Source organism: Pseudorasbora parva, chromosome 11 (genome assembly GCF_024679245.1).
Source record: "Pseudorasbora parva isolate DD20220531a chromosome 11, ASM2467924v1, whole genome shotgun sequence".
NCBI lineage: Eukaryota > Metazoa > Chordata > Actinopteri > Cypriniformes > Gobionidae > Pseudorasbora > Pseudorasbora parva.
Genome location: NC_090182.1, coordinates 1140001 through 1159252, shown reverse-complemented (window position 1 = coordinate 1159252; position 19252 = coordinate 1140001). Strand labels below are relative to the sequence as shown.

The 19252-nt window shown below is 47.2% G+C and overlaps 1 protein-coding gene across 2 annotated transcripts in view; it reads right to left on the bottom strand.

The window, feature by feature from the left end:
• The window catches only part of tcirg1b (T cell immune regulator 1, ATPase H+ transporting V0 subunit a3b), a 33098-nt gene that overhangs the window by 2682 nt on the left and 11164 nt on the right, over window positions 1–19252 (bottom strand). For both annotated transcript variants that reach the window (XM_067456758.1, XM_067456759.1), the window contains exons 8-18: window positions 17126–17219; window positions 16844–17056; window positions 15383–15533; window positions 12453–12592; window positions 11781–11938; window positions 11056–11146; window positions 10807–10925; window positions 5218–5431; window positions 3709–3822; window positions 3485–3571; window positions 704–824 (exon numbers count right to left, since the gene is read on the bottom strand). In XM_067456758.1, coding sequence (XP_067312859.1) covers window positions 704–824; window positions 3485–3571; window positions 3709–3822; window positions 5218–5431; window positions 10807–10925; window positions 11056–11146; window positions 11781–11938; window positions 12453–12592; window positions 15383–15533; window positions 16844–17056; window positions 17126–17219 — 1502 coding nt within the window. The remainder of the gene's footprint in view (window positions 1–703; window positions 825–3484; window positions 3572–3708; window positions 3823–5217; window positions 5432–10806; window positions 10926–11055; window positions 11147–11780; window positions 11939–12452; window positions 12593–15382; window positions 15534–16843; window positions 17057–17125; window positions 17220–19252) is intronic.

Sequence of the window (19252 nt, the reverse complement as noted above, 5' to 3'; positions counted from 1 at the left end):
CCATCACAGGAAACATTCTGCATTTTTACTTTTTCTCCAAAAAACTCCTTCTGTGTGATTTATAAGATGTTTTCCTCATGGGGACCTAAAAATGTCCCCACAAGGACAAGGATTTCGGATATTGCCATCTTTTTGGGGACATTTTGTCCCCATAACGTAGGGATTACCAGCGCACACACACACACACACACACACACACACACACACACACACACACACACACACACAGACTTACGTGCGTGAGCCAGGCTGAGCGCACGCACACACACACACACACACACACACACACACACACACACACACACACACACACACACAGACTTACGTGCGTGAGCCAGGCTGAGCGCACGCACACGCACACACACACGCACACACACACACACACACACACACACACACACACAGACTTACGTGCGTGAGCCAGGCTGAGCGCACGCACACGCACACACACACGCACACACACACACACACACACACACACACACACACACACACACACACACACACACACACACACACACACACACAGACTTACGTGCGTGAGCCAGGCTGAGCGCACGCACACACACACACACACACACACACACACACACACAGACTTACGTGCGTGAGCCAGGCTGAGCGCACGCACACACACACACACACACACACACACACACACACACACACACACACACACACACACACACACACACAGACTTACGTGCGTGAGCCAGGCTGAGCGCCCACAGCCGCAGGTATGAGGCGGTGTTGGAGATGCAGCCCAGGCAGTACTCGATGGTGTGTATGGCCTGATGCATGAACACATTCGCTGCGTCAAACTCCTGAGAGAGAGACAGAAGATCATTCATTACTCACACACACACGCACGCACGGCAAAAAATGCTTTTCTTACTTAGTATTCTAGTATAAATATCTAATAATTCTTACATTAAGAAACATTTACTAGACAAGCAACAATTAAACTTACCTGTTACCTGAGAGAGAGAGCGCCCCTAGAAGAGACCGCCAGAGAAAAAGAACGACAGAGCAAAAGTTGCAATCTTCTTTTATACATCCCTTGACCATGTGACTGAAACCCTGAGACATTCAAACTGACCAATCAGACCAGACTTCCCCCACTGTACTACAGGTGTGGCACCATCTGGCCTACAGGCCCTCAACATCTTTAGGAATCCCAAACAGCCCCAATGATAATAGAAAGGGGGTGGAACACAGTAAAACAAATGTCTTTGTTCAAAGTCAAATATCTTTGATTATTTTGGATTCTTACAATAATATAATAATGTTGTTTTAAGATTATTTTCTCACCCCATTGACAGATTATTTAGATCTTAATTTTGAGTTATTTTTCCCCAAAACAAGACAATTACTTTTGCTTGTCTAGTAAATACTTCTTGCTTTAAGAATTTGAGATATTTAGACGAGAAACAAGACGAAAATACTGAGTAAGAAGAACATTTTGTGCAGCATGTCATTTTACAGACTCTCCTCATCTGCTCGTCCTCGTGTGAAGGAGAGAAGTGACTAGAGGATCATGGAAGACGTCTCGGTAACTCAGTCTGCTGTGAGCTGATGATAGTGTATTAATCTAACAGATCTACTTCAGGTCATCTGAGCATTCTTCAAGTCTGATTTCAGCGCGAGAACACACAGGAATAACAGGAGGGTTTGCAGAACTGACAACTGATGACCAAAGGCTGAACAGAGCCGAGACCGACGGCTCCAGAAATCACCATACTCCACTTCAGACCGACACCATTCATCAAACTCCGGATCTCCTCCTGTTTAGTGTGTTTGAGCTCCGCACGCTCAGAGTTTATCTTGGACTTGTGCACTTAGTGCTCATCTCAGGTTATACTGACAGATCCAACCAATCAATAACTGGAGCGATAAACGCAGTTAAAGCACAGATGGCAGATCTGGCCAATCACAGAACAGATAGTCTTCCTCAAAACAGCTGGACCCATTGAGCCCTTATTATCAGTCTGAAGGAGCGACACATGAAGAGCATTACTGCAAAAATACTCCAGATCCCACATCAGCTCACAGTACATAAAGGGTTACTTCAGCGATTAGCATATGGCTTTGTATCAGTAGAAACCCTGGAGAATATTCAAATAATTGTGCTTTCCCCCCTCATATCCCCCTGAGACAAGAGATTTATGCATTTTATTTCTGGAAAAATTCCTCCTATGATGCAAAATGACGATTTTTGCATCATAGGAGGAATGTTTGCCCAGAGGCTAAAGACTACAGCCAGCAGAGGGAGCCATTTCCGCATGTTTTGAATCCGGCATTGGGGAATGGGAGATTACACTCAGCTGGCAGGGAGAGCTCAGCTCAGCTACAGGATCATTTAAACAGAGCTATGGTGAGCAATGCAAGTCTTTTAACTTCTCATTAATTTCTATGAAAGTTAAGCTTGCAAAGGCATGAACTGAAACGCACCAGACTGAACTCCTGTGTGAATGTATGCCGCGAATGTAGTCGCGATTACCTCAGCTCTCATCACTCGTGCAGTTAGTGCTCAGTGCTGTGACACTCGTGCAGTGACTCACTCATTATATTGAACAGACACGTTCAGTTTTTAATTGTAGTGTCTTCTCTAACTCAGTCACAGTAATCAAGTTGGTGGCTTTGGGAATGGCCTCACAGGGCAGCGAAGCATTCTGGGAATTGTAGTCTTTCATCCCCATGAGACAAAAATACATTTTCTGTCTTTTCTCAGTCTAGAAGGCACCAAATTCAAAAATAATTTCACATTTCTACTACATTGATGACCCAGTTTAAATACAGATTCATCTTCCCAGCGCTGAAGTACCCCTTTAAGGCTCAGCTAATGTGCTTCTGCATAATGCCTTATGACAAATATTGATTAGGTAACACACTGTAGTGCAGCGGTGTCCAAAGTCCGGCCCGCGGGACAAACGCAGACGGGGATGAACTTCAAACGGCCCCAGTGTGTCTTATATTATATTATATTATATTATATTATATTATATTATATTATATTATATTATATTATATTATATTATATTATATTATATGAATACATCGCATTACACATCGTGCAGTTCCACAGTATCAGCTCAAGGTGGCAGTGCTAGATTAGACCATGAGCTGTTTTGAGGAAGACTATCTGTTCTGTGATTGGCCAGAGCTGCCATCTGTGCGTTTATCGCTCCAGTTATTGATCGGTTGGATCCGTCAGTATAACCTGAGCTGAGCACTGACTGCATAAGTCCAAGACAAACTCTGAGCGTGCGGAGCTGAAGCACATTATACAGGAAGAGCTTTTTGGGAACAAATATTCTCAGAGGAACACAATATTTTTTCCTCCCATCCTGTGATTTTTCCAGCATCATGTCCCGTAAGGGGCTCTGTAAGAGTGTGTGTGTGTGTGTGTGTGTGATCATCATTAACTAATGCTTTAACATCAGTCTGAATGAATCTTTAGAAAGAGAAGCTGGTTTCCTCTCACCTTTTCTTCTTCTCCTCCTCTCGGATCCGCCTCTCCCTGATGAGTGTTAATGGAGCCGTTTTCTGCTAGCAGAGGCCGCCGGTCTCCCTGCAGAAGACCAGAGGAGTTACACACACACACACACACACACACGCACACACGCACACACGCACACACGCACACACGCTCGCACGCACACACGCACACACGCTCGCACACACGCATAAAACAGAAGGCGTTCTCACTGTAGGCCGGTTCTTCTTCATCTTGTGTGTGATGTATTCTTGCGTCGGCTTTCCCAGGAGCAGCACAGGAACGGACAACACCGCCACGATCACCAGAACCTTCTGCACCACCACCTACACACACACACGCGCGCACACACACACACATCAGCATAAAGTCATAGACTTTTATTATACTGTTGTCTGCGGTCAACTAATGACGTTCGTGTGGTTTTACATTCAGAAACATCATAACTGATCAGTAATAGGCTCTTTCCTGCACTGGTTTTAAGGCTCTCTCCTGATGGTTTTGATGGGCGTGTCACTGGAGACTTGGAAGTAAACGCCCACGGCTGGGATTGGATAAGATTTGCATATTTAATGAGCTTCAGCTCCGCTGTCAGTTCTCATGAGGGATTGTTAAAGCGGCACCGGAATGATTCTCTCACAGGGCTCATAAACCTCTTTATCAGACAAACACAATGATTTATCTCATCCACCCGATTTTTTTATTACTTGGCCCACACGATCGGAGGATATAAGCGCACGGACGTGCACGCGCACGCGCACACGCACACGCGCACGCGCACACACACACACACACACACACGCTCTTCAAATATGAAGTCAACAAAGTGAACAACGCAGATCAAGAAATGTATGTTATTTCACTATTTGAGATTCACCGCCTGCCGACAGGCTTACGTTTTGGTCTGAAAAAATGTCCGATCTGATGCCGAATCGCAATAAATCAACAAATAAAGGATTCTCCAGCCTGTGCCAGTGTGCTAAGGTATGTTGTGTTAGACACGTACACAATCAATACGATCTGTAACAATCCAATGCACAATTTAAAAACATGTTTTACTCATAAGTGTGCTGCACCATTGCTGTCGGATCAATATAGAAGCACAGCTTTGTGTTTTAATCTCAGTATGTCTGCAAATCCAGCGCCACCTCAGATTTGTTTACAAACAATTATTTTGCCATCTTCGGCGTGTTTATTGCTCGTTTAGCTGCACGAGTCAGTGGGCGGGGCTACTGAAGCAGGCGGTGGGCGGGGCTACAGAAGCAGGCGGGTGGGGCTACAGAAGCAGGTGGTGGGCGGGGCTACAGAAGCAGGCGGTGGGCGGGGCTACAGAAGCAGGGGATGGGGATACAGAAATAACAGGTGGTGGGCGGGGCTACAGAAGCAGGAGTACACATTTATCTGTAGAGGCGGAGTTTCCTCTTCTAATACGTCATTGATTTGAGAGCCTCGTTTTCTGGGCCTGGTGTCTATAAAAGCTTTTCTTTGACTAATAAGGAAGTTTTCATATCTGAAACTTACAGGATATTCTTATATTACCATGAGCTTTTATATATCAAAGGCTCAAGGGAAAGTTGATTTCTCAATTCATCACCCCTTTAAAATGCTGCATTATTGCCACTTGAAAAATAAAGATCCAGGCACATCCTTACAGACGCAACTCCAGTCCTAACACAGCTCACAGAGGAGCACACATCATTCTGACACACACACACACACACCTGGTCCGTATAGAGAGGCTTGTTGTCGGCGTTCTCCGTGAACAGGAACATGTCTATGAAGTGTATGAGGATGCTGGGGGCAGAGTCAGAGTTCAGCGGGCCGTAAGCCAGCCATTTGTAGATGACCATAAAGATCAGGTACCCAAACAGGCACATCATGAAGAACAGCTCTGGGATCAGCACCAGGAACACACTGCCCAAATCACGGAAGTGTCTGAGGGAGAGCGGACACACACATCAGGACACAACACACTTCAGGACACACACACACACACACACAAATACATCAGGATACACTGCCCAAATCACGGAAGTGTCTGAGGGAGAGCAGATACACACATCAGGACACATGATCAGGAGTGTTTAAAGGTCGCTAAAGACCCGAGGTGTGTGTTTAAAGGTCGCTAAAGACCCGAGGTGTGTGTTTAAGGGTCGCTAAAGACCCGAGGTGTGTGATCGCTAAAGACGCGAGATGCGCGTTTAAGGGTCGCTAAAGACCCGAGGTGCGCGTTTAAGGGTCGCTAAAGACCCGAGGTGCGTGTTTAAGGGTCGCTAAAGACCCGCGGTGCGTGTTTAAGGGTCGCTAAAGACCCGCAGTGCGTGTTTAAGGGTCGTTAAAGACTCGAGGTGTGTTTGAGGGTCGCTAAAGACCCCAGGTGTGTGTTTAAGGGTCGCTAAAGACCCGAGATGCGCGTTTAAGGGTCGCTAAAGACCCGCGGTGCGTGTTTAAGGGTCGCTAAAGACCCGCGGTGCGTGTTTAAGGGTCGTTAAAGACTCGAGGTGTGTTTGAGGGTCGCTAAAGACCCGAGGTGTGCGTTTAAGGGTCGCTAAAGACCCGCGGTGCGTGTTTAAGGGTCGTTAAAGACTCGAGGTGTGTTTGAGGGTCGCTAAAGACCCGAGGTGTGTGTTTAAGGGTCGCTAAAGACCCGAGGTGTGTGTTTAAGGGTCGTTAAAGACTCGAGGTGTGTTTGAGGGTCGCTAAAGACCCCAGGTGTGTGTTTAAGGGTCGCTAAAGACCCGCGGTGCGTGTTTAAGGGTCGCTAAAGACCAGAGGTGTGCGTTTAAGGGTCGCTAAAGACCCGAGGTGCGCGTTTAAGGGTCGCTAAAGACCCGCGGTGTGTGTTTAAGGGTCGCTAAAGACCCCAGGTGTGCGTTTAAGGGTCGCTAAAGACCCGAGGTGCGCGTTTAAGGGTCGCTAAAGACCCGCGGTGTGTGTTTAAGGGTCGTTAAAGACTCGAGGTGTGAGTTTGAGGGTCGCTAAAGACCCGAGGTGCGTGTTTAAGGGTCGCTAAAGACCCGAGGTGCGCGTTTAAGGGTCGCTAAAGACCCGAGGTGCGCGTTTAAGGGTCGCTAAAGACCCGAGGTGTGTGTTTAAGGGTCGCTAAAGACCCGAGGTGTGTGTTTAAGGGTCGCTAAAGACCCGAGGTGTGTGTTTAAGGGTCGCTAAAGACCCGAGGTGTGTGTTTAAGGGTCGCAAAAGACCCGAGGTGCGCGTTTAAGGGTCGCTAAAGACCCGAGGTGTGTGATCCCTAAAGACGCGAGATGCGCGTTTAAGGGTCGCTAAAGACCCGAGGTGCGCGTTTAAGGGTCGCTAAAGACCCGAGGTGCGTGTTTAAGGGTCACTAAAGACCCGCGGTGCGTGTTTAAGGGTCGCTAAAGACCCGCAGTGCGTGTTTAAGGGTCGTTAAAGACTCGAGGTGTGTTTGAGGGTCGCTAAAGACCCCAGGTGTGTGTTTAAGGGTCGCTAAAGACCCGAGATGCGCGTTTAAGGGTCGCTAAAGACCCGCGGTGCGTGTTTAAGGGTCGCTAAAGACCCGCGGTGCGTGTTTAAGGGTCGTTAAAGACTCGAGGTGTGTTTGAGGGTCGCTAAAGACCCGAGGTGTGCGTTTAAGGGTCGCTAAAGACCCGCGGTGCGTGTTTAAGGGTCGTTAAAGACTCGAGGTGTGTTTGAGGGTCGCTAAAGACCCGAGGTGTGTGTTTAAGGGTCGCTAAAGACCCGAGGTGTGTGTTTAAGGGTCGTTAAAGACTCGAGGTGTGTTTGAGGGTCGCTAAAGACCCCAGGTGTGTGTTTAAGGGTCGCTAAAGACCCGCGGTGCGTGTTTAAGGGTCGCTAAAGACCAGAGGTGTGCGTTTAAGGGTCGCTAAAGACCCGAGGTGCGCGTTTAAGGGTCGCTAAAGACCCGCGGTGTGTGTTTAAGGGTCGCTAAAGACCCCAGGTGTGCGTTTAAGGGTCGCTAAAGACCCGAGGTGCGCGTTTAAGGGTCGCTAAAGACCCGCGGTGTGTGTTTAAGGGTCGTTAAAGACTCGAGGTGTGAGTTTGAGGGTCGCTAAAGACCCGAGGTGCGTGTTTAAGGGTCGCTAAAGACCCGAGGTGCGTGTTTAAGGGTCGCTAAAGACCCGAGGTGCGCGTTTAAGGGTCGCTAAAGACCCGAGGTGCGCGTTTAAGGGTCGCTAAAGACCCGAGGTGCGTGTTTAAGGGTCGCTAAAGACCCGAGGTGCGTGTTTAAGGGTCGCTAAAGACCCGAGGTGTGTGTTTAAGGGTCGCTAAAGACCCGAGGTGTGTGTTTAAGGGTCGCAAAAGACCCGAGGTGCGCGTTTAAGGGTCGCTAAAGACCCGAGGTGCGCGTTTAAGGGTCGCTAAAGACCCGAGGTGCGTGTTTAAGGGTCGCTAAAGACCCGAGGTGCGCGTTTAAGGGTCGCTAAAGACCCGAGGTGTGTGTTTAAGGGTCGCAAAAGACCCGAGGTGCGCGTTTAAGGGTCGCTAAAGACCCGAGGTGCGCGTTTAAGGGTCGCTAAAGACCCGAGGTGCGTGTTTAAGGGTCGCTAAAGACCAGAGGTGTGCGTTTAAGGGTCGCTAAAGACCCGCGGTGTGTGTTTAAGGGTCGTTAAAGACTCGAGGTGTGAGTTTGAGGGTCGCTAAAGACCCGAGGTGCGTGTTTAAGGGTCGCTAAAGACCCGAGGTGCGTGTTTAAGGGTCGCTAAAGACCCGAGGTGCGCGTTTAAGGGTCGCTAAAGACCCGAGGTGCGCGTTTAAGGGTCGCTAAAGACCCGAGGTGCGTGTTTAAGGGTCGCTAAAGACCCGAGGTGTGTGTTTAAGGGTCGCTAAAGACCCGAGGTGTGTGTTTAAGGGTCGCTAAAGACCCGAGGTGTGTGTTTAAGGGTCGCAAAAGACCCGAGGTGCGCGTTTAAGGGTCGCTAAAGACCCGAGGTGCGCGTTTAAGGGTCGCTAAAGACCCGAGGTGCGTGTTTAAGGGTCGCTAAAGACCCGAGGTGCGCGTTTAAGGGTCGCTAAAGACCCGAGGTGCGCGTTTAAGGGTCGCTAAAGACCCGACGTGTGTGTTTAAGGGTCGCTAAAGACCCCAGGTGTGCGTTTAAGGGTCGCTAAAGACCCGAGGTGCGCGTTTAAGGGTCGCTAAAGACCCGCGGTGTGTGTTTAAGGGTCGTTAAAGACTCGAGGTGTGAGTTTGAGGGTCGCTAAAGACCCGAGGTGCGTGTTTAAGGGTCGCTAAAGACCCGAGGTGCGTGTTTAAGGGTCGTTAAAGACTCGAGGTGCGCGTTTGAGGGTCGCTAAAGACCCGAGGTGTGCGTTTGAGGGTCGCTAAAGACCCGAGGTGTGTGTTTAAGGGTCGCTAAAGACCCGAGGTGCGCGTTTAAGGGTCGCTAAAGACCCGAGGTGCGCGTTTAAGGGTCGCTAAAGACCCGACGTGTGTGTTTAAGGATCGCTAAAGACGCGAGATGCGCGTTTAAGGGTCGCTAAAGACCCGACGTGTGTGTTTAAGGATCGCTAAAGACGCGAGATGCGCGTTTAAGGGTCGCCAAAGACCCGAGGTGTGCGTTTAAGGGTCGCTAAAGACCCGAGGTGTGCGTTTAAGGGTCGCTAAAGACCCGAGGTGTGCGTTTAACGGTCGCTAAAGACCCGAGGTGTGCGTTTAAGGGTCGCTAAAGACTCGAGGTGTGTGTTTGAGGGTCGCTAAAGACTCGAGGTGTGTGTTTGAGGGTCGCTAAAGACCCGAGGTGTGTGTTTGAGGGTCGCTAAAGACCCGAGGTGTGTGTTTAAGGGTCGCTAAAGACCCGAGGTGTGCGTTTAAGGGTCGCTAAAGACCCGAGGTGTGCGTTTGAGGGACGCTAAAGACCCGAGGTGTGCGTTTAAGGGTCGCTAAAGACCCGAGGTGCGCGTTTAAGGGTCGCTAAAGACCCAAGGTGTGCGTTTAAGGGTGGCTAAAGACCCGAGGTGTGTGTTTAAGGGTCGCTAAAGACCCGAGGTGTGTGTTTAAGGGTCGCTAAAGACCCAAGGTGTGCGTTTAAGGGTCGCTAAAGACTCGAGGTGTGTGTTTGAGGGTCGCTAAAGACCCGAGGTGTGTGTTTAAGGGTCGCTAAAGACCCAAGGTGTGCGTTTAAGGGTCGCTAAAGACCCGAGGTGTGCGTTTAAGGGTCGCTAAAGACTCGAGGTGTGTGTTTGAGGGTCGCTAAAGACCCGAGGTGTGTGTTTGAGGGTCGCTAAAGACCCGAGGTGTGTGTTTAAGGGTCGTTAAAGACCCGAGGTGTGCGTTTAAGGGTCGCTAAAGACCCGAGGTGTGCGTTTGAGGGACGCTAAAGACCCGAGGTGTGCGTTTAAGGGTCGCTAAAGACCCGAGGTGCGCGTTTAAGGGTCGCTAAAGACCCAAGGTGTGCGTTTAAGGGTGGCTAAAGACCCGAGGTGTGTGTTTAAGGGTCGCTAAAGACCCGAGGTGTGCGTTTAAGGGTCGCTAAAGACCCGCGGTGCGCGTTTAAGAGTTAAAGGGTCTTTAGCGACCTGAGACATTATTCACTACCCTCCTTCTCCTCCTCATTTATTTATTAAGTTAAGTTAGACATCAGCCTTCTTAGTATTCCTCAATCAATCCCTTACAAACAATATAACAAAAAAATAATACAATGATAACCGAATGCCTGTTTTTCCAGTTTTTTGTCAAAATTATATAGGGTCGCTAACAACCCGAGGTGTGTAAGAGTACGTATATATTTTTCTGCACAATAATAAATGAATCTATTTTGACAAAATAGGTGCAATTCAGCTTTTTCCCACAATTAATGTCTGATACGCAATGATGAAGTGACGTTTCACTCAGATAGAAAACTAAACAATAATAATTATAATCTGTAAAACGTGAAATGGCTCAGTGATTTACAGCAGAGCAAGAACTGAACACAATCAGATATACTGTCAATGATGATGGATCTGGTGAAGAAGCTGTCAGTGATCGTTATATTGATTTTGAAGACGTTGAACATGAGTTTGGAGAATATGTGCGAGATGGCGAATATGAGCAGAAGCTGAATGTAAACGAGCTCTGATGATGATGATGATGATGATGATGATGATGGGATAAAACATCTGCTCAAGCTGAACTCTTACAAGCTCCAGAAGATAACCAAATATGTTTTATTTTATTCTTCTGTGATTGTCACTCTAACATCAGGAGTTTTATTTATTATCGCCACAGCTAGACCTCTATCAGTGTTAGATCTAGAGCCGGGTCACTAAAGACCCGAATGTGTAGGAATGTGTGTAGGAATCCTAATAATGCTGGAGATGATCTGCAGACTCACATGAAGTTGAAGAGGGACAGACACACACCGAAGGTCATGTGGATGACGCCGATGATGACCGACATCTTCATCTTATAGCTGTTGAGGAAGGTCAGGCGATTACTGGCCAGACCCCACACCTGAGGGAGATCACAGGGTCAGAGGGAGATTACTGCGCTGGCATCACACACACACACTCACTCTCACTCACTCACACACACTCTCACTCTCACTCTCATTCTCACACACACACACACGTGATGGACTTACCGGATCGATCCCGAAAGGATATGGGCCAGTGAAAACGCCGGAGATGTTTGGATCCAGCGAGAGATACTGATTCGTTCTGAAGGTCTCCTCACTGAACACACACACACACACACACACACACACACACACACACTTTATATACAACACATGTGACCATACGACTGAGGACGGGTCAGTGTGTGTGTGTGTGTGTGTGTGAGAGAGAGAGTGTGTGTGTGTGTGTGTGTGTGTGTGTGTGTGTGTGTGTGTGTGTGTGTGTGTGAGAGTAAGGTTTTATTGATAAATCACAGAACAGTGTTGACAATACATGCGTTGACAATACAACAGTGTTGACAATCTGCGCTACTGAATGATTGTGTGAGGCGCGCGATCTCCGCGTGGTGTGATCGGCTGTGTGTGTGTTGTAATGCAGCACGCATTAGTTTAGCGTGATGATTAACTTGCGTGTACGATAAGCCTGCATTCTCCTGATCAGTTTTGAGCATCAGATGGTATAATCAAACATGTCTTGTGGAGAGTGTGCATTTATTTGTCATGTTTAACTGTTGAAAACAGAGCCGGCGTGTCAGGAAATAGCTTATCCTGTAGCGCCCTCTATAGGCCAGCGACTAGTCGACGTCAAGATTAAAGCGCCATGACAGAGCATTAAGGTCGACTAGTCGGTGCAATCCCTAGTGTGTGCAAGTGTGTGTGCGAATGTATCTGAGTGTGTGTGTGTGTCGTACGTCCAGTTGTAGAACTCTGCGTTCGGCCGAACGTGCCAGCCTGAGCTGAAGGTGCTGAGTCCTCGGCTGAAGCACTCGTTATAAATCGCTCCGGTGTAGATTGAGAACAAACCCATCAACAGAATGAGATAGCGGCCTCCAAACATCATACTCCAGATCTGACACACACACACACACACACACACACACACACACACACACACACACACACACGGTTTAACATGTATTTGGGACACAAACTCACATCATTCTGTTTTTAAAGGGACACTTCACTGTTTTTCAGCCGGAGGACGTGAGGATGAGAGCTGTGATATCTCTACTTCGTCACAAGTCTATATCTGCCTAAATCGCCCAGTCTTAATCTGCATCGCTATTTGTACTCGTTGTGAATACGCAGGCCACAAGAAGTAATGAGGTGGGTGTTGTTGTAGTTTTGATCACTTTTACTCATGCTAGCTGGCAACACAGGATTCCATTCATTATGCTAAGCTAAGCTAGCGGCGACCCTGCCAAACTAAAACAATGCACTGAGATAAAAAAAAAGCATTGGCCCACATATCTAGGCCCTATTTCTAAAAACGCTGGAGTGTTCCTTTAAGGCTTTGCAGTGAAGTTTAATTATTGTGAGATTCAGAAGTTCCAGTATTGTGAAATGCGTGTGTATATCGTTACTTCATTGGTGTTCTTCCTCATCTTGGGATCCTTCTCCTCCAGAACCATCCAGAGTCCAGCCAGAGCCATCAGCAGCCCGTGGCCAACGTCACCAAACATCACCGCAAACAGGAAGGGGAAGGTGATGATGGTGTACACCGCTGCAGATGGAGAACAGGCATGAGTGTGTGTGTGAGTGTGTGTGTGTGTGTGTGTGTGTGTGTGTGATGGGTAGGTTTAGGGGCAGTGTAGGTAGGGTTGGGCATCGTTTTGATTTGAACGATTCTGATTCTGATTCTGATTCTTTGAGGGGTGGAGTCAAAACATGTCACATCGATATTCAATGCTATTTTCAATACCAGTGGGAAAAACGCTGCATATACTGTCAATTAGATATTTTTAATATAATTTTTTTTTTTGTCTGTCTTTTGAAAGTCTACGCAATCAAACATTTCTTCTGAAGAGATCACTTTATATGATAAAGCTTTTAAGCTTTTTCTCATATATAAACATTGATCAATTACTATTAAAATTCTCTCACAAATATTTGCTAACTCAATGTATTTTTTACAACGGGGTAATTGTGTTGCAATAGTTTACACACAGCACAAGGAAGCTTGATTTCGAATGGTAAATTGAATTTAAAAAGACGACTAAACAGTAATTAAATAAGAACAAATAAACATATTACAAAAAATAGCACAAATAAATACAATAGAATAAAATATATAAATAGACTGCTTTATTTTTTCAGGTAGGTCTAACATTCAGGTAAGAAACTGAATTAAAAAACGCAAAGTGGCTAATTAAATTTAAAATAACATTGGATAATGTTTTTTGCAAAAAAATAAATAGTTTCATATAAAACCATTAAAGTTACACACGTTATTCAGTCAAGAGCAGTGTGATCGTTTGTCTTTTTGTAGTTTGACTTTGAATAACAAATGACTGCTGTCCCTTTAAGAACTGCTGCACTCATGGATCCTGAACACTGTTCCTGTTACTCATTCTTCATTTCTTCCTGAATTGTTTAAGACTATGTTTACATACTCTTCAAAATGTGCACTGAGAATTTGTTTGAGTGTATTTGACCAATAATAAGCTGGAAAAAGAAGCGAATATTTGCACTTGTATGTCAGGGGCGGCTTTATTACGGTAATAGACTCTATGCACGAACTTTGCTTACGTATTTCCGGTAGAATCTCAGACCGCGTCTTTACTTCCGCATAGCACATTCTACAGCGAAGTGTACTACCGGCAAAACTCATTCATAAAATTAGTTTGACAGCGATTTATAATTTAAGTATTATGTTATATTACACACACACACACACATATTATAGTATAGTATAGTATAGTATAGTATAGAATAGTACAGTATAGTATAGTTAAGCATTAACGTCATTCACAGTAATCGCGGGAAGCTCTTGTAAACAGCGAGTGTAATTTGCCATCATCTCCACCGAATTCTTCACACAGGCGCAGCACCGGAAGTAGATGGGCGGGCTGAGACAAAACGCGGAAGTGATCGTGCATAGAGTCTATTGTGTGTGTGTGTGCGCTTCAGATGTGAGCCTGAAATCTGAGGGATTCGTAGAATTATGTGCAATCCCGTGCGAAATTCAGACCGATCACACACACTAACACTAACACTCTGTCGTAAGGAAAAGTCCAGCAGAACGCGCGTCCGTCGTGTTCAGAGGTTAACCGGCTGAATGAGAATATGCGGCTGTGCGTCAACTCGCTGTCGGTCGGAGAGGAGAGGAGAGGAGAGGAAGGGGAGAGGAGAGAGGAGAGGAGAGAGGAGAGGAGAGGAGAGGAGAGGAGAGGAGAGGAGAGGAGAGGAGAGGAGAGGAGAGGGAGAGGAGAGGGAGAGGAGAGGGAGAGGAGAGGGAGAGGAGAGGGAGAGGAGAGGGAGAGGAGAGGGAGAGGAGAGGGAGAGGAGAGGGAGAGGAGAGGGAGAGGAGAGGAGAGGAGAGGAGAGGGAGAGGAGAGGGAGAGGAGAGGGAGAGGAGAGGGAGAGGAGAGGGAGAGGAGAGGGAGAGGAGAGGAGAGGAGAGGAGAGGAGAGGAGAGGAGAGGAGAGGAGAGGAGAGGAGAGGAGAGGAGAGGAGAGGAGAGGAGAGGAGAGGAGAGGAGAGGAGAGGAGAGGAGAGGAGAGGAGAGGAAGGGGAGAGGAGAGAGGAGAGGAGAGGAGAGGAGAGGAGAGGAGAGGAGAGGAGAGGAGAGGAGAGGAGAGGAGAGGAGAGGAGAGGAAGGGGAGAGGAGAGAGGAGAGGAGAGGAGAGGAAGGGGAGAGGAGAGAGGAGAGGAGAGGAGAGGAGAGGGAGAGGAGAGGGAGAGGAGAGGGAGAGGAGAGGGAGAGGAGAGGGAGAGGAGAGGGAGAGGAGAGGAGAGGAGAGGAGAGGAGAGGAGAGGAGAGGAGAGGAGAGGAGAGGAGAGGAGAGGAGAGGAGAGGAGAGGAGAGGAGAGGAGAGGAAGGGGAGAGGAGAGAGGAGAGGAGAGGAGAGGAAGGGGAGAGGAGAGAGGAGAGGAGAGGAGAGGAGAGGAGAGGGAGAGGAGAGGGAGAGGAGAGGGAGAGGAGAGGAGAGGAGAGGAGAGGAGAGGAGAGGAGAGGAGAGGAGAGGAGAGGAGAGGAGAGGAGAGGAGAGGAGAGGAGAGGAGAGGAAGGGGAGAGCAGCTGGGATGGATGCAAAAGAACAAGCGGGCACCGGAAATCAGTTGGCCATGGAAACCAAAACTTGCGCGTTTGGAACCGAAGATCGGAACCGAAAACAAATTTTCTAAACGATTCCAATGGAATCGTTATTTTTTAAACGGTTCCAAGTTGGAACCGGTTCTCGATGCCCAACCCTAAGTGTAGGGACAGAAAATACGGTTTGTACAGTATAAAAACCATTACGCCTATGGAGAGTCCCCATTTTTTACAAAAGCAAACGTGTGTGTGTGTTACCTGGGTTAACCTCCCTGTAGCTGGCCACTCCATACGCATCCACGATGTTCTGGAATCCAGCGGTGAAGGCGTTGGTGGGGAAGACTGTGGGCGGAGACGTGGTGGCCGGCAGACGATTAAAGAACGAGTCCACGCCACTGCCACTCTTCCTCTGAGAGAGACACACACACACACAGACACACACACAGACACACACACACACACACACACACACACACAGACACACACACACAGACACACACACAGACACACACACAGACACACACACACACAGACACACACACACACACACACACACACGGATTAAAGCAGAAATATAAACAGTCTCAGGTGTGTATTGACTGAGTTTTGTAGAGGAGGGTCAATGCCAGTTTCCACCTGAGATCAGGAGCCGAACTACAGGCGTGTAAAGATGACTTTATAAAGATGGCAGCTTCATTATTTTATTCTCACACAGAGATTGGCAGATCTATTAGTGAAATCTGTTGACTTTATCAATCTGTGTGTCATTATATGCCAACGGTGAGCGCTCAAACATGGCCAATAAGCACTTCTGCTGTGTTTTTAGCCTGAGTTTGAGTGCCGGTAACTCCAGAAGTGATAAAGATATCTCAATATCCTTTTAGATTCTGGCTCTTCACTAACTTTTCTTTTGGGTTCTCCATTTTAAAGGCCCTCAATGGTTCACTCCCAGAGATATGGAGAGCTCAATGTGGCTCCATGAGTGCATTTTCAAGGGTTAAAAATCCCAAACGTGGGTCACTTTTATTTTATTTTTTTAAAAGAAGAATAGCTGAAGAACAAATAATGTTGAAACTAGAAATGTATCATGTGTTTTTCTATAAACACAACTGCATTGAGTGCCATAAATATTGATTTTCCAAAGCTTGTGTGCCAAATATCCACTGAAATGGTCAAGTTAAGACATCTTTAACTCTCTCTCAAAAGTGCATTCATAAGAATCCACATTTGAATCAGTTTCAGGGATATTTGGAAGAAGGCATTTAAAAAAATAGTGGTGAACTATCAGGAAAGTGAACCACATTTGGTTTTTGACCACTAAAAATGGGTAAAATATAACAATTTACTCATGCAGCCACATTGAGATCTCCATATCTCTGGGACTGAACCATCGAGGGCCTTTAAAATGGAGAAACCAAAAGAAAAGTTAGTGAAGAGCCAGAATCTAAAAGGATATTGAGATATCTTTATCACTTCTGGAGTTACCGGCACCCAAACTCAGGCTAAAAACACAGCAGAAGTGCTTATTGGCCATGTTTGAGCGCTCACCGTTGGCATATAATGACACACAGATTGATAAAGTCAACAGATTTCACTAATAGATCTGCCAATCTCTGAGTGAGAATAAAATAATGAAGCTGCCATCTTTATAAAGTCATCTTTACACGCCTGTAGTTTGGCTCCTGATCTCTCGCTCGTGTCCGTGATGTGTGTCCTCACCCCCCCCTCCCTCAGGGCGCTCTGCAGCGCGGGCAGCTGGCTGACGGGACACCAGGCTTCAGCGATCAGACACTTGTCCGTGACGGACGGGCTGCAGAGGTTCAGCACCGCCTGCACCGCTTTACACTTCTGGACCTGGACCAGCCACTCCGGCAGACGGGCCAGAGCTCGCACCAGCAGCTGCTGCATATACTGCTCCGTCTCAGCCATCACCTGCGGAGAGCAGGCTCTGTCAGCACACACACACACACTCACACACACACTCACTCACACACCACTGACCGAGCGTATGTCCTCGATCCTCCCTCTCAGCCCATTGAGTGTCTCTTCTCTCTCCGCCTGGTTCTCAGGGTAGGGGAAGGTCTGCGTGTGGAAGCTGGAGATCAGGAACACAAGAAACTCATCACACACTCATTCCTGCGCTTCAACAGCTCACACACTCATTCCTGCACACTTCAACAGCTCACACACTCATTCCTGCACATTTCAACAGCTCACACACTCATTCCTGCACATTTCAACAGCTCACACACTCATTCCTGCACATTTCAACAGCTCACACACTCATTCCTGCACATTTCAACAGCTCACACACTCATTCCTGCACACTTCAACAGCTCACACACTCATTCCTGCACACTTCAACAGCTCACACACTCATTCCTGCACACTTCAACAGCACACACACTCATTCCTGCACATTTCAACAGCTCACACACTCATTCCTGCACATTTCAACAGCTCACACACTCATTCCCATACATTTCAACAGCTCACACACTCATTCCTGCACATTTCAACAGCTCACACACTCATTCCTGCACATTTCAACAGCTCACACACTCATTCCCATACATTTCAACAGCTCACACACTCATTCCTGCACATTTCAACAGCACACACACTCATTCCTGCACATTTCAACAGCTCACACACTCATTCCTGCACATTTCAACAGCTCACACACTCATTCCTGCACATTTCAACAGCTCACACACTCATTCCTGCACATTTCAACAGCTCACACACTCATTCCTGCACACTTCAACAGCACACACACTCATTCCTGCACATTTCAACAGCTCACACACTCATTCCTGCACATTTCAACAGCACACACACTCATTCCTGCACATTTCAACAGCTCACACACTCATTCCTGCACATTTCAACAGCTCACACACTCATTCCTGCACATTTCAACAGCTCACACACTCATTCCTGCACATTTCAACAGCACACACACTCATTCCTGCACATTTCAACAGCTCACACACTCATTCCTGCACATTTCAACAGCTCACACACTCATTCCTGCACATTTCAACAGCTCACACACTCATTCCTGCACATTTCAACAGCTCACACACTCATTCCTGCACATTTCAACAGCACACACACTCATTCCTGCACATTTCAACAGCACACACACTCATTCCTGCACATTTCAACAGCTCACACACTCATTCCTGCACATTTCAACAGCTCACACACTCATTCCTGCACATTTCAACAGCTCACACACTCATTCCTGCACATTTCAACAGCTCACACACTCATTCCTGCACATTTCAACAGCACACACACTCATTCCTGCACATTTCAACAGCTCACACACTCATTCCTGCACATTTCAACAGCTCACACACTCATTCCTGCACATTTCAACAGCTCACACACTCATTCCTGTACGATACCACAGCCCAGAGCCCAGCTGTCCTGTCCTATCCGGGATCAGGTAACCCATCCTACTTTTGTGCCGGTTTTTCAAAGCAAAATTGGATTGGATCCCCCTGACTGTGATTATCAAACTACCATCCCTTTGTATCTGTTTTGCTTTAAACCATCAGACGGCTACCGAGGCAGTAAAGGGACGTGGTGATGAAATAGGAGATGGGAAGGGGTTTTGGAGTTCTCTCATGAGTGCTTTTACGTTCCCCAGAGACACACTGCATTCTCTTTCAAATCTGCTCAAATGCAAAGTTTCTCTGGGGAATCATGCTTTTGTCCCTTTAGAGCTTCCGTAGCCCCTAAAACAAACAAATATATGTGCAATACGGGACGCAACTGAGGCCATCATCTGCTATGTTGTTTATATACATTGATTTAAAAATACTGAAAATTAAATATATTACTTTTGTTTGATATGAACAGCTGTTTGGAGGTTATTTTAAATGGTGCTAAAATATATGTTTACTTCACTGTACGGAAAGGCTTAATAGGAAGCCTAAAGTCTACTGCCTAAAGCTGTTCTCTGAGCAACCAATCACGCTTCAGTCTGACAATCCCATGGACGAGACTGGGTTTGGCTGTCGCCCGGAGAACGGAACTCGCCTGACTGAATTGTGCCAAGTGTAAAGTTTGGTGGAGGGGGGGTTATGGGGTGGGGTTGTTTTTCAGGGGTTGGCC